The 12,077-nt window shown below is 45.6% G+C and overlaps 1 protein-coding gene across 1 annotated transcript in view; it reads left to right on the forward strand.

Annotated features, from left to right (window-relative positions):
- Window positions 1-10,488, forward strand: part of naif1 (nuclear apoptosis inducing factor 1) — a 13,069-nt gene extending 2,581 nt beyond the window's left edge. The window contains exons 2-3 of the mRNA XM_037691882.1: window positions 9,802-9,846; window positions 9,927-10,488. Coding sequence (XP_037547810.1) covers window positions 9,802-9,846; window positions 9,927-10,483 — 602 coding nt within the window. The 3' untranslated portion in view covers window positions 10,484-10,488. The remainder of the gene's footprint in view (window positions 1-9,801; window positions 9,847-9,926) is intronic.
- The last annotated feature ends 1,589 nt before the right edge of the window (window positions 10,489-12,077 follow it).

Here is a 12,077-nt window from a genome sequence, read left to right on the forward strand (position 1 = left end):
CTCCCCCCCAAAAAGCCTTTAAGTGAACAGACCTATGAGCGCCCTGCCATGGCAAGTTATCTAGGGGAAACACTGCAGAAGTAAACCCGGTCCTTTTTTCTGAACTGGCATAATGGAGCATGTTTATTTAATAAACGAATTAAACTATTATGAAAAGAAAGGTCTGTTCACTCAAAGGCTTCATGCTCTGTTTTAGGATTGTTCCAGGTTTAGAACAAGGCATTTTAGTATCCCTAACTGCACCAACTACACAGTGGTCACTTAGATAATTTGTAAAAAAATGCCTAACCCAGTGTATTTATGTGGCATGTTTGTGGTAATACAATCTAGAAGAGATGTTCTATTTCGTATAGGCTTCGCCCTTTAAGGATATCGCTAGTGGGTTTATCCCGTCGCACGCAGCGCAGCACTGAAAACTTTAGTCCACGCCCACTGGCTGTGTGGGCCCCACCCCCGGTCTGTATAAATTACGGTAAGACCGGGTAATCAGCTCCCATTTTTTTCTTCAGCCAGCTAGCTAGCACTGTCAGAAGAACGAAGAAGGAAAAGATGTCCAGCTTAGACTGGCACAAACTTTGCTAAGGATGCCTGGGTCTCCGCCACACCCACCTTCTACTGTCCCGATGAGCTCTTCCTTCGTGAGGAGAAGCAGAGACGAGCAGCCTTGTTCAAGGTAAGTGCCGAGGAGTGTTTTTACGTGGCGGACCGCTACCTGCTGGACGACGCCACTGCCTTTTCTAACGTTTTTTTTCCTTGCTGTGAATCAGATGATTCCCTCGAAAAAGGCGATGTTAGCAGCAGCACCGCTGAGTGTTTTTCCATGGAGAGCCACTACTCGCTGGACAATGCCACCGCCTTTTCTAACGTGTTTTCCTCATGGTGAATCGGATGATTCCCTCGAAAAAGGCGCTGTTGGCAGCAGTTCCGCTGAGTGTTTGTCCTTGGCAGGCTGCTACTCGCTGGACGACACCATCGCCTTTTCTAACGTTTTTTTCCTAGCGGTGAATTGGATGATTCCCTTGAAAAAGGCGATTCGGGCAGCAGCTCCGCTGAGTGTTTCTTCCATGGCGGGACGCTGTGCGCAGGACGACGCCACCGCCTTTTTTGATGCAGAGTCACGCAGTGAATCAAATTACTCCTCCGATAAAGGCGATGTTGAAAACAACCTCGCTGCCCCTTCTTTCCTGGAGAGCGTAGTGATAAGAGCGACTGAGCAGATACTCAGCCACTTCGAGTCTTCCCACGTCGGTGACCACACCACTCCCAGCCATTGGTGCCCTCCTCTTGGAGCTGCCTGGCATAATCCAGGAGGCAGCTAACACAAAGGGACTTTTCCGTCCCTCGCCTCCATCCGCCCTGATCGGATGATCTGGTGGGAAGGTTTAGTTCTGCCCCAGCTCGTCGCCCTGATCCCATCTGGCCTCGCTGTCTAGCTGTGATGTAACACTGGAACGTGGCTGCAGCTGGGCCCGGCAAGCTAAAGACATCTGTCTCCACCTTTGCCTCCATCTCCAGAATGGAGGGTTTTACCGATCTCTGTTTTTCCCTTGGTTCCCCCCACTGAAGCCAAGACTGGCGGAGGCGCTTGGGGCAAAAGCTTCCAGGATGGACCGGCGACCTATCCCTCCAGGGAAGCATGACCAGAGGGTGACAAGGTCTCCAACCGAGCTCACCAGTGCACATACCAGGCGGTCGCAGCGAACAACAACATTGCTCTGCTGGCTTACAGCATCTCAAAGAGGCTGGAGGAAGCAGACCTACTAGAGGAGACAAAGAGCTCTCTCTGTAAAGCCGCTGACGTCATCTTAAACATGTGCGCCACCTCTGCGGTCTGCCTGTCCCGCATCGCCGCCTGGATGACCATGATCCAGAGGACCATCTGGCTCCGCCTCTCGCCATCCTTGTCCAAGAGGCTGCAGAAAGACCTGCTGGAGGGCCCCATCACTCCAGAGGTGCTGTTCGGGGCCAACTTCAGGACCATCCTTGAGAAATCGCAGAGTTCCGAGGAGGTCTCAGAGTCTGTACACCATCTGGTGACGTCACAGTCCTCCTCCCGCCCCTCTGGCCGCTGGAGGGACCGCCTTGGCCAGCAGCAGATGCGCTCCACAGCTGCGGCAGCGACTGCACGCTCCGCTTCTCCACCGACCCGCTCCACCAGGGAACAGCTCCTTGAGGGGAATGTGTTTTTTTTGACTATGTATGTTTTGAAATAAAACAGAAACATCTCTGAAAGTAAAGTTTCATCTGAGACTGTCAGATCAGCTGATCTCTCAGCTGCCTCTCTTCACACATTCCCCACACAGAACGAGCCAATAACTTCTAAACTGTGTTTTAAATGGCACCGCAGTTCAGTAAATATCACAAAACACTCGTCTGCCACGTCAGCTAAAATTATGTTTTTTCAGCAGACCGAGTCCGGTAAAATCCCTCGTTTTCAGCCAGAGCCCGTTTTTCATTCCTGCTGTTTTCTGCCCGCTCACAGCGCAGCGGGAGTAAACGTGTTTCTCCACGACAGCTGCGGCCTCCACCGAAACAACGTCTCACTCAGAAAGCGCTCATGCCTCCTCTCAGTGCGTGCCGGCTCTCCTCAGCTCTAATGTGAGACTGCAGCCTGGGCTCAGCACAGAGGCACACATACAGCCTTTTTCTGTCGGAGCCTCCCTTGGGTTCCCTCTGGAGCATCTCTGGCGTGAGTGATGGCAGTAAGGATTTTTAGTCTGGTTGACGTTCATGAGAAACATGACACAACACAAAATGCGTGCCCGCTCTCAGAGCGTTACTTAGAGTGGCAGCGAGTGTGTTCCCTGGACAGATGGACAGACCGTGTGATCAGCAGGGGTTACACGCTGCAGTTCGCAGCTCAACCCCCACCATTCAGAGAGATTATAGAGATGGTTCAGTCTTCTCCAGAACAGAGCTCGTCTCTCCAGTCAGAAGTTCAGGAATTTCTGACAAAAAAACGTGATTTCCAGAGTTCCCAACAGAGTGGAAAATACAGTTTTTTTTCCTCCCACTGCTTCCTGGTTTTGAAAAAAAAAAAAAAAAAACAGAGGGATGAGACCCATTCTCGACCTGTTCATGTTCAACAATTCCATCATGGGGATACAATTCCACATGCTGACAATCAAACAGCTGCTAGAGAACTTCACCAGAACGACTGGTTCACCCCCATAGATCTGAATGGTGCTTTTTTTTCTCTCACATTTTTCATCATTCTGAAACACCCCAGGCACGTTCTCGAAATGCGTGGAGACGACTCTGCGGTCGTTACACATGGCAGGAATGAGAATTCTTTTTATCTGGACGATCTGCTTTTATTAGCTCGATCCAGACAGGAAGCAGTCGCACAGACCAAAACGCTGACGTTACACCTGCTAAACCTGGGGTTTTCTATAAACTGGGAAAAGTTCAGTTTGTCCATCCCAGATGATTGTTTATCTGGAAGTGGAGCTAAACTTAACGACAATGAGAGCCCGTTTATCATAGCTGAGAGTCAAAGCTCTGTCAGCTCAGCTCTGCCATGTCAAACCCTGCAGCATAGTGACAGTTCTGCCTGTCATGCGAATCCTGGGACAATGTCAGCGGCCCACATTGTGGTTCTGCTGGGCCTACTTCACATGAGACGCCTTCAGAGATGGTTCGCCCGCCTGCGCATAGATCCTGTGTGCCAGAAGAGGCGGATCATCTTTGTGCCCCCCTCTGTACGAACCGATCTGAATCACTGGGAAACCCCCTCATTCTGTCAGAGGGAGTTCCCATCAGCAGGCCTATGTCACACGTCTCAGTTTTCATAGATGCATTCCTGTCAAGCTGGGAGGAATGTGTCTGTCCCAAGCAGTGGGAGCACAGTGGCTGGACCACATGTTGCTTCACATAAATGTGCTAGAATGTTTCACAGTCTGAAACATGACTCATCATTTTGCCCCTGCTGCAGGAACAGCATGTTCTGATCCACACAGACAACAAGGTGATGGCAGTTTACATAAACCGTCAGGGAGGCGTGCGCTGTACACATCAAGTGGACAGTTTTTCAGTGCTGGTGCTCAGAGAAATGCGTGGAGGCCATCTCGTGTCCACTAGGTGGTGTGCTGTCATTTCTACAGCATCTGATGGACAGAAATTTAGCGTTCAGCACAACTAAAACGTATGTTGCAGCTATTTCTTCCTGTCATGAGTTTTTTTTTGGTGACAGAACCGTTTTTAACCACCTTCTGATGAATCGTTTTCTGAAAGGTGTACAGAGACACAGACCTGTGTCACGTCCACTAGCTCAACAGTGAGACCTAACGATGGCCCTGCACGCTCTGATCAAAGCTCCTTCTCAGCTTTTAGATCCAGTTTTACTTAAATTTCTGTCATTTAAAACAGCCCTGCTGTTAGCTCTGATATTGACAAAGAGAGTGAGTGATTATCTGCTCTCTCTGTTGTTCCCTTATGTCTCAGAATTCAAGTTGATGGCAGTTCAGCTGTACTGAGTTTTAACCCTGCTCTGAAAAGCATCACAAGCGCATTCAGATCAAAAGTGATAACCTTGGATGGGTTTTATCCTCTTCCTCATAATTCAGCCGCGCTCAGTCTGCCCCTCCTCAGAGATGGGCAGATTTAACGGGGCAGATTGGACGCGGCTGGCCGGGGTCGGGCTTCTTGTTTCGGGTTGAGCAAAGAGTAGCGCCCCGCTGAAGCCACGGAGCTCAAATGTCCAACGTAAAACTAACTTTACCGACATTTAATGTGGTGCTATGGCTCTGCAGACATTGCACGTTGCTGTCTTGCTTTGTGGTGTTTCTAGTGTAAAATACTTCCACACAGCGGACATGTTTCAATGAAAAGTTGGTTAGCTGTTAGCCACAGTGCTGCTAACTTAGTCCTCACGTTGCAACTGTCTGCAAACTATGAAATGGATTTCCTGAATGTGAGGCGGGTCTTATTACTCTGGGTTCATGAGACATGCCTCCGTTCAGGAAATCCATTCCATAGTTTGAAGCCAACATGCATCATGGATTTGAAAACTCTGCAGGTTGGATCGGAAAATGGATCGGTCACATTGTCATGATACCTGATCCAGAAGTTTTTCAGATATCGGTACCGATACCAATATTGATATTGGATCGGTGCATCTCTAGTTGCTGGAAGCTGTCTTCAAAAGATTTGCTGACATCGAAGATGAGCCCCTCTACAGTTTGGCAACAGTCATAGACCCAAGGTGATAAAATGATCATCAAATGACAAAAAATAAACATTTACATATACATGTACATAGTTAATGGTTTTATTCTCAAGTGGCCCGAAACAATGAGTTTCATGTGAAATTAATGTGAGACCCACACATGCGCGCGCATTCAATGTACAAAAACAGATTTTGTTCTTAAGGTCTCAAGACCAAAATACACAGACTGCTTCTTCGTCTGATGACAGAAGGCTCTCAGAGGGATCCAAACTAACAACTTGAAGCTAACAACACAGGGAAGCCAGCAAAAAAGTGCCATGACCAGAATCTTTGTCTTCAATGTTTGGTGAGATCCTGTCAGAAGAAACCACACAACAGGCTCGTGCAGACAGTGCAACATTAGAGATGCTTATCTACTTCTCAGAGCCACCCATCTCTTGGAGTGTATCCCCATTGGAATACTGTGAAACCAATAAGGAATGCTTTTTGGACCTTTCTAGAGGAGAAAGAGCTTATCTGTCTGCACCCTGCACAAGTGTGGAAAGTGAGTGCTTATTCAGCGCTGCATCCAACAATGTGGAGGAACACAGGAATATTCTCATGACTGACAAAGCTGAGATGCTCTTTATTAAATACATGCTGTTCAAGCCAAAGTTTGGGCTGTTTATGAACCGCTCCAGCAGAAACAGGTACACTAATCTGATGGCAAATGGTGGAGAACTGCTGGCCCAAAGTTAATCCCTGATGGCTGGCAGAGGAGTCCAGGCTTGGTGATTTACTTTGGGGCATGGGGAGTTTAACTCAACAACTTTAAACACCTTGGTCGATTTGCATCACGTCAAAAACTTGGTAAAGAAACTGAAAGTAAAACTGGGTTTCATTTTTAGTAATGGATCTTGTCTAACTATGAATGCTAGGAAACAACTTGTAACTGCAACTTTCCTTCCCTCCATTGACTATGGTGATATTATTTACATGAACGCTCCTGCAAGCACCCCGCAGATGTTGGATGCTGTATATCATGGTGCGCTAAGATTCATAACTGGCTGTGATTATCATACCCATCACTGCACTCTGCATTCATTGGTCAATTGGTCATCATTAACTTTACGCAGATTCTCTCACTGGTACATTTTCATCTTTAAATCACTTCTTGGTCTGTTGCCTTCATATATCTCCTACATGTCACTTCATTAGTGCAGCTACAGTTTGCGCTCTCAAGACATCATTGTAGTGTACCTGTAGTGTCACCTCAGTGCAGACCAAGTTGGGCAAAAGGGGCTTCTCTTACTCTGCTCCTGTAACCTGGAATTCTTTGCAAAAAGATCTGAAGTTGTTGACTTTGACCACTCTAAGGGATTTTAAACATCTGTTAAGTTCATTGCAAAAACCAATGCAGACATGTTCCTGTTTTTAGTATTTTACATCGCTTCATAGTTTAACTGTTTTTGTTTAGTTTATTTATTTATTTATTTATATCATTTCATTTACTTTTCATTTTATATGCTTTTATATGATTGGCTATTGTTGTCTGTACCTCATCTGTGTTCTTTGTTTAAAACAGGTCTCTTGGAAATTAGTCATGAAGGCTCAATGAGACTGACCTGTATAAATAAAGGTTGAATTAATGAAAAAAAAAATGGAGGCAACAAAGTTTAACACAACAATTTTAAAACTGAGGGGACAAAGTTTAACACAACAAATCTTGATTCATGCTCATGGGGATGAGGAAGTTATGTGTAGGTTTTGTGTCAAGGAAAGAAACCAGGAAGGACAGATGGTGGTGGATTTTGTTAAGAGAATGGAAATGACTAGTCAACACTTATTTCAAAAAGAGGGAGGAACATAGAGTGAAATATAAGAGCGGAGGAAGGAGTACACAGGTCAACTATATTCTGTGTAGAAGAGGAAACCTGAGGGAGATTGGAGACTGTAAGGTTGTGGCAGGGGAGAGCGTGTCCAGACAGCATCAGATATTTGTGTGTAGAATGACTGTTGTGAAGGAGAAAAATAGTGAAATAATAGAAGAAGACCAAATGGTGGAAGATGAGAAAAGAAGAATGTTGTGAGAAATTCAGAGAGGAGCTGTTAAAGGCTCTGAGTAGTAATAAAGCTTCTGATATACTAAGCTACTACAACAACTGTAAATAGAGAGACAGGTATGAAAGTATTTGGTGTGTCGTCTGGACAGAGAATGGATGATAAGGAAACCTGGTGGTGGAATAGTGAAGTGCAGGACACCATTCAAAGAAAGTTGTTAGTCAAAAAGAAATATGACAGTGAGAGGACTGAAGAGAGGAGACAGGAATATAAGGAGATGGGATGGAGAGCAAAGAGGGAGGTAGCTAAGGCAAAGCAGAAGGTATATGATGAGTTGTATGGGAGGTTGGACACTAAACAGGGTGAGAAGGACTTGTAGCGATTGGTGAGACAGATGGATTAGGCTGGAAAGGATGTGCAGCAGGTTAAGCTTCTTAAATATAGGGTTTGTAATGTTCTAAAAAGTGAGGAGAGTGTGATGGGAAGATGGAAGAGTAGTCTGAGGAGCTAATGAATGCAGAGAATGAAAGAAAGAAGAGTAGAAATCATAGAAACTGTGGACCAGGAAGTGGGAAAGATTAGTGAGGGTAAAGTCCAGGAAGCTCTCAAAAGAATAAAGAAGGGGAAGATAGTAGGACTTGATGACATACCACTGGAGGTTTGGAAATGTCTTTTATTTGAGGGTGAGAAAATGCCTGAGGAATGGAGAAGAAGTGTGCTGGTGCCCATTTTTAAGAACAAGGGTGATGTACAGAGTTGTAGCAACTACAGGGAAATTAAGTTGAGTCACACGATGACGATCTGGGAGAGAGTTGTGGAAGCAAGACTTAGATGAGAGGTAACTATTTGTGAGCAGCAGTATGGTTTCATGCAGAAAAAGAGCACCACAAATGCCATTTTTGCTTTGAGGATGCTGATGGAGAAGTAAAGAGAGGGTCAGAAAGAACTCCATTGTGTCTTTGTGGATTTAGAAAAAAGCATTTGACAGGATGTCGAGGGAGGAGATGTGGTATTGCATGAGGAAATCTGGAGTGGCAGAGAAGTATGTTGGACTGGTACAGGACATGTATGAGGACAGCAGGACAGTGGTGAGATGTGCTGTAGGAGTGACAGATAGCTTCAAGGTGGAGGTGGGAGTGTATCAAGGATCAGCTTTGAGCCCCTTCTTGTTTGCTCTGGTGATGACCGACTAACAAATGAGGTCAGGCAGGAATCCCCATGGACTATGATGTTTGCAGATGACATTGTGATCTGTGGTGAGAACAGGGAACAGGTGGAAGAGAACTTGAAGAGGTGGAGGTATGCACTTGAAAGAAGAAGAATGGAAGTCAGCCATAGAAAGACAGAGTACATGTGTGTGAATGAGAGGGAGGCTGGTGGAACAGTGAGGCTACAAGGAGCAGAGGTCACAAAGGTGTAGGACTTCAAGTACTTGGGGTCCACTGTCCAGGAAAATGGGGAGTGTAGTAAAGAGGTGGAAAATATGGTCCTGGCAGGATGGAGTGGATGGAGAAAAGTTTCAGAAGTGATTTGCTAAAAAAAGGTGTCAACAAAGGTCAAAGGAAAATTTTACAAGACAGTGGTGAGACCAACTATGTTGTATGGTCTGGAGACAGAGGCATGGACAAATAGACAGGAGAAAGAACTGGAAGTGGCAGAAATGAAGATGTTGAGGTTCTCCTTAGGAGTGACAAGGATGGATACGATTAGGAATGAGATCATCAGAGGTACAGCACAGGTTGAATAACTGGGAGATAAAGTTAGAGAGACCAGACTGAGATGGTTTGGACATGTCCAGAGGAGGGACAGTGTGTATATTGGTAGAAGGATGTTAGAAATGCAGCTGCCAGGAAAAAGACAAAGAGGAGATATATGGATGCAGCTAGAGAGGACATGGAGGTAGTTGGAGTGAGGACAGAGGATGCAGAGGACAGAGATAGAAGAGGATGACTGTGGCAACTCCTGAAGAGGGGAAAAGCCAAAAGAAGAAGAAGATCCTGATTCATGCTCCTTAATCCAGGTAGAACAATCTCATGAGTTAAGTCAGGTTCTCTGGACGGTTTCTTTTTGTTGAAATGTTTTGTCTTTCATCTAAAAGACTTCTTGAGTCTGAGGAGCTGCAACAAACTCAGTATTATAAAAAGCAACTTCACATAGTGGGTCAACCAGTTTGGTGGTGCTCAGATGGTTTCTGGAGTCTGTCCTCTCTAGGCAGTCATGGCCAACGTGGTTTAAAACATCCATTTTGGATTAATTTAGGATTTTTTACCTGTATTATTGAGCATGACTCAGGATGTTTTTAACCACTTTGGCCATGACTGTGTCAAAAGAGTCAGCGGGGGAGAGGACGGACTCCAGAAACCATCTGAGCACCATCAAACTGGTTGACCCACTATGAGAAGGTGCTATTTATAAGACTGAGTTTGTTGTGGCTCCTCGGACTGATGAAGTCTTTTGGATAAAAGAAAAAATGATCCAACAAAAAAAGAACAAAGTTTAACACAGCACTCTGAAGCTGGAAACCATTTGTTTTTGTTAACATTAAAATGGTAAAGTGTTTTTTTTTTTGTTTTCCAACATTTCCTCTGGTCCAGCTCTTCCAGCCGCAGCCGAATGTGACGAGGTCAAACCTCTGAATGGTGAGTAGTTTTTATTTTTCTATAGCTCTTCTAATAATGGGTCTTGTCAGAACTGGACCTGTTGTGTGTCCTGTCCCCAGCTGAGACCACCTACCACACCCTGGAGGACGGCGGCATTGTGGAGTACTGCACCACCACTGTCAGTGACTCCACCCCCACCCTGGTGACCGCTGTGGAGGCCCCCGTGGAGATGCTGGCCTCGCCAGCGCCACCCGCCCAGTCCAAACCTCAGGAGCTGAAGAGCCGAATTGCCTTGAACTCGGCCCGCTTGCTGCAGGAGCAGCGGGTCACCAACGTGCACGTGCGGCAGATCGCCCAGCACCTGGAGGGCCAGAACGAGCTGCTGCAGATGATGCGGCGCTGCCAGGAGGCCCAGGCGCTGGCCCAGGAACGCCAGGCCCAGGCCCTGGAGGGAACCCAGGCCGCGCTGCTGGCGCTGGTCCAGATGCTCAGACCAGTTCTGAAGGACCTCAGGAAGTTCCTACAGAGCGGAACAGAGACCACAAACCCCAGCAACTCTGTGTCAGGACCCACAGCTGACGGAGCCGGAACAGAGGAGCAGAACCGATCCAAAACACCTCTACAATCGCAACAAACTGAAACAGAACCAACCCAGAACTCCTTTACCGCAGACTGACACAGAACTCCTGCCCAGACTTTACAGAACCAGACAAGGTGATCGAGTTCAGAACTGGACAAATTTTTTTAATTTGTTGATCCATTTTCTGTCTCTGTGTGTTTCTTATTCAATGAATGGTTCTGATAAATGTCATGTTTTTATGACACACATGATCAGCAGGAAGTGCCCTGAGCTGTTTCTTGTTAAGAGAAAAAAGATTTTTTTAAATAAATGGTTTGTGCTGCAGCTCTGAGCTCCACCAGCAGGAGGCGCTGTGCTCTAAACATACCTCCTCCTAATATTTTTTTTTTTTACTAAATCATTCCATGAAGTTCTTTTTATATCAGAATAGGTGAAGAATACTAAAATAATGTACTCAAGTAGGGGCGGCTGTGGCTGAGTGGTTAGAGCAGAGTAGTCCATTTACCATTCAAGTAAAAGTAAAGTTACTCTTGAAGTTTTTCGGCTGCTCCCTTCTGCTGGTGTTTATTATTTTTTACGCCAGATGCCTTTCCTGGCGCAATCTGGGCTCAAACCCGCTACCTCAGGACTACAAGACCAGCACAGATAAAGTACTTCTGTGAAAACTGTTCAAATAAAAGTAAAAGGTAAATGTACTGTACTTATATAGCACCTTTCTATCTCATCAAGATACTCAAAGCTCTTTACAACAATCTGTGTCCTAATTTACCCATTCATGCAGCAACCTGCTAGATCTCTACAAAGACCAATCAGAGCTTTATCACATTCATACACCAATGGGACACGCATTGGAGGCAATGAGGGGTTCAGTGTCTTTACCCAGGGACACTTCAACATGTGACTGCTGGTGGAATTGAACCCCCAACTCTCCCATTGGAGGATGACTGCTCTAACCACTCAGCCACTCCAAACATCACTGTCCCAAACAACCAGGTTGCAGTGGATGCACATGTCCCCTTCCAGACCAAACTTAAATGACTGAAGGTGGAGGATGATGGCAGAGGTGTGGTACCTGAGTAGGAACATCGAGCTTCCCCTCTTGCTGTCCAGGATACAACTATTGTTGCCAGTGATGGGAAAAGTAAAATGTAAGTTATTAAAAATTTACCTTGAGTTAAAGTTACTCAGGAATATACACATTTGAAAGAGCTGTGCCCTCTGAACTGTTCCGTGTTTGGGACCCTGTGGGTTGCCTGGCGAAGAGGCGGACTTGCTCTTATGTATCAGGACTGCCTTTCTTTCAGACTTATGAAGTCGGATCTCAACTCAACTTTATTTTGGTAAATTAACAACATTACAAAACAGGAAAACTATGAAATACTATTTTACAAATCAACAATTTACCAAAAAAGGAATAGGCTGAAGCCAAGGCTTATACTTGCCTACCCTATTCATAGGCTCAGCAGTCTACATTAATGAACAATATCTACTCTCCGTATACATAAGTACACATACACACATTTATATTTAAATATATATGTATGTACATACATACATGGTTACACAATACAGTAATCCCTCGTTTATCTTGGGGGATACTTATCCTGAAGCTCCGCGATGAGAAAATCCACAAAGTAGGAATAGTAGTACAAGTAGTAAGTAATCATTTTAGTATTTACACACAAACATG

This window comes from Nematolebias whitei, chromosome 18 (assembly GCF_014905685.2).
Source record: "Nematolebias whitei isolate Nwh7 chromosome 18, NemWhi1, whole genome shotgun sequence".
In the NCBI taxonomy this organism is placed as follows: domain Eukaryota; kingdom Metazoa; phylum Chordata; class Actinopteri; order Cyprinodontiformes; family Rivulidae; genus Nematolebias; species Nematolebias whitei.